General features: G+C 35.7%; 1 protein-coding gene across 2 annotated transcripts in view; it reads right to left on the bottom strand.

The window, feature by feature from the left end:
- Positions 1-2,731: 2,731 nt before the first annotated feature.
- Positions 2,732-3,106, bottom strand: part of LOC116360210 (CD209 antigen-like protein C) — a 23,292-nt gene continuing 22,917 nt past the window's right edge. The window contains exon 6 of one of the 2 annotated variants that reach the window (XM_031815127.1): positions 2,732-3,106. This exon is cut by the window's right edge and continues 94 nt beyond it. In XM_031815127.1, the coding sequence (XP_031670987.1) occupies positions 3,068-3,106 (39 nt within the window). In that variant the 3' untranslated portion in view covers positions 2,732-3,067. The other variant, XR_004206972.1, reaches the window with a different exon arrangement.

Below are 3,106 nucleotides of genomic sequence, written 5' to 3'. Positions count from 1 at the left end.
CGAGTGATGGAAAGGAGCATGTCAAATTTCTTATGGCATTTGGCCCCAAAAAAAGTGACTTTTGACTTCCTATGAAATCATATTGCAAATGGACAAATCATATTCCTTATGCACAAGTTAAAAAAAAGAAAAAATCATGATAACATTTTACAAAAGTATATTCATACAGTTCTTACACATGATTAATTGACATAAAATCGAAACAATTTTGAAAAACGGTCCAGAAAGCACTTTTTTACGAGGGTGATACGTTCACATTTTCGACTTTTGACTTCCTATGAAATCATATTGCAAATGGACAAAACATATGCCTTATGCACAAGTTTTTAAAAAAATGATGACAATAAAATATGACTAAAGTATGTTGATACAGTTCTTACACATGTGTAATTGACAAAAAAAATGAAAGAATTTCGAAAAACGGTCCAGAAAGCACTTTTTTGGGGGGTGATACGTTTTTGATTTTTTTTCTCACTTTTTCTAAATGTTGCTTTTGGATGTTGACTTGTGTTGCATTTTGCAATATGATATACCACAGTGGAGCGCGCTCGCCACCTGTTGGATTTTTAACCTGTTAAGGCTATGCACAATACTGCCCCCTTTGGAGGGATTGCGTGCCCATAGTAAACCGAAAACAAATCTGTCCAAAATTGCTAATATATGCATATAATAATTATTATTGAATAGAAAACACTCTAAAGCTTCTAAAACCGTTCGAATTATGTCTGTATGTAAAGCAGAACTCACAGGGCAGCCATTCTCCAAAACTATCTCTGTCATCAGGAAAGTTGAGCCAACTTTGACGTCATCGCCCTCACCCTTCCCAACCAGCTATGGATCTGGGATCAGTTTCTATGTCTTCGGCGAGATGTCTTCTTTCAAAAAAACCTTGGGGTCACGAGTTGCGCTTGGAGTGTCCTTTGTACCAGCAATCAGGACACGATGCCAGTTTGTCTGTTCGAGTTGAGAATTGTTTTGCACGTTTAGAACATCCTAAAGCTTGATTCTGCACTTAGTTTGACTTAGTTTGAAGTTTTGATGCGCAACCCCTCGAATTTTGGCTGCATTTCAGCCGGAATTTGTCGCGTTTGATAACACAAAGACACTGACTTGAAAACTAAACACTGTTTTTGGTAAGTATGACTCCTTCCACTATTTCTGATCGAAGACCATCAAAGGGAAGGGAATATTTATGTTGTAATTTTGTGTTTCTGTTGACTCCAACATAGCGGAGAAATATTGCTTACGTCTAAGCGCCGTCTCAGATTATTGAATAGTGAGCGATTTCTGTAACGTGAAAAACAAATGTGACAAAGCGATTGCATTTAAGAAGCAGTGTATCTTTCTAACTATATGTAGAACATGTATATTTAGTCAAAGTTTATGATGTGTATTGCTGTTATCTGGCGTTATCTGGTGGAGTTATCATAATTTCTCCGGACATTTTAGTAGCATTTTTTGAACATGGCGTCAATGTAAACAGAGATTTATGGATATAAATTGCATATTAGTGAAAAAAACATAAATGTACTGTGTAACATGTCCTATTACTGTCATCTGATGAAGATTTTCAAAAGGTTAGTGAATTATTTTAATTTTAATCCTGCGTTTGTGATTGCATCTTTTGTTCGACAAAATGGCTATTTTAAATTAGCTGTGTCTTTGGTGGTGGTTTGACATAAATATGTGCTATGTTTTCGCCGTAAAACATTTTAGAAATCTGACTTGCTGGGTAGATGAACAAGGTGTTTATCTTTCATTTGAGCTATTGGACTTGTTAATGTGTGGAGGTTAAATATTTCTAAGAATATTTTTGCATTCTGTGCGCCACTGTTTTTTCTTTTGAGTTGAGCGTGGGGGGGGGATGCCAAGGGAACGTCAGCAAGTTTTAAAGTGTTACAACTGGCATTTGCCATCAACTTTACATGAAACAACGCCGAATTGAGTGGTATTGGACACCGTGTATATGGTTTGGCCAGTGCCAATGACTTCCCATTCATTTTTGTTTCCTTACATATATGAATACTCTAGTGACTCCCCATCCAGCATGCGGAAGCATAATCATCGCCTGACACTAATTAGCATAACGCAACGGACATAAATATTCCTAATAAAAATCCTATTCATGAAAATCACAAATGAAATATATTGAGACACAGTTTAGCCTTTTGTTAATCACCCTGTCATCTCAGATTTTCAAAATATGCTTTACAGCCAAAGCTAGACAAGCATTTGTGTAAGTTTATCGATAGCCTAGCATAGCATTTTGTCCAGCTAGCAGCAGGTAATTTGGTCACGGAAATCAGAAAAGCAATCAAATTAAATCGTTTACCTTTGATGAGCTTCAGATGTTTTCACTCACGAGACTCCCAGTCAGAGAGCAAATGTTCCTTTTTTCCAAAAATATTATTTTTGTAGGCGAAATAGCTCCGTTTGTTCTTCACATTTGGCTGAGAAATCGCCCGGAAATTGCAGTCACGAAAACGGCGAAAAATATTCCAAATTAGCTCCATAATATCGACAGAAACATGGAAAACGTTGTTTATAATCAATCCTCAAGTTGTTTTTAAATATCTATTCGATAATATATCCATCAGGACAATTTGTTTTTCAGTAGGACCGATTGGAATAATGGCTACCTCTGTATTTTACACGAGAATCTCTCTGGCAGCATCAGGTGACCTAATTTGGAATATTTTTCGCCGTTTTCGTGACTGCAATTTCCGGGCAATTAGCAAGTAGACTAAACTAAAAAGTAATAATAATAAACATTAACATCAGGATTGTATTGAGTCAGTGAACCTCTGTGACTGTGATAATAAAGATTGATTTCCTTTGAATTTGAGTCCTAAGTGGTGAATTTCCTCAACAACAGACAGAACAGTCCTTCTCTTATCAAGTCATTGTATTGTTATTGCATATAGTTTTATTATAATGTATTCTACATTTGTCTTGTTATATATTGTATGTTCTTGACAAGGTAAATTGAATAAGCATAAAATAGTTTACGATTGATAGTACTTAGCATAATCTTATTTAGCAGTTCAGAGAGTACCGAGGATGAATCCTATTTCTCACAGATCCATCTGAATTTATAGTAACAGTA

Source organism: Oncorhynchus kisutch, unplaced genomic scaffold, assembly GCF_002021735.2.
Source record: "Oncorhynchus kisutch isolate 150728-3 unplaced genomic scaffold, Okis_V2 Okis07a-Okis12b_hom, whole genome shotgun sequence".
NCBI lineage: Eukaryota > Metazoa > Chordata > Actinopteri > Salmoniformes > Salmonidae > Oncorhynchus > Oncorhynchus kisutch.
This window is presented reverse-complemented; position numbering and strand designations above follow the sequence as displayed.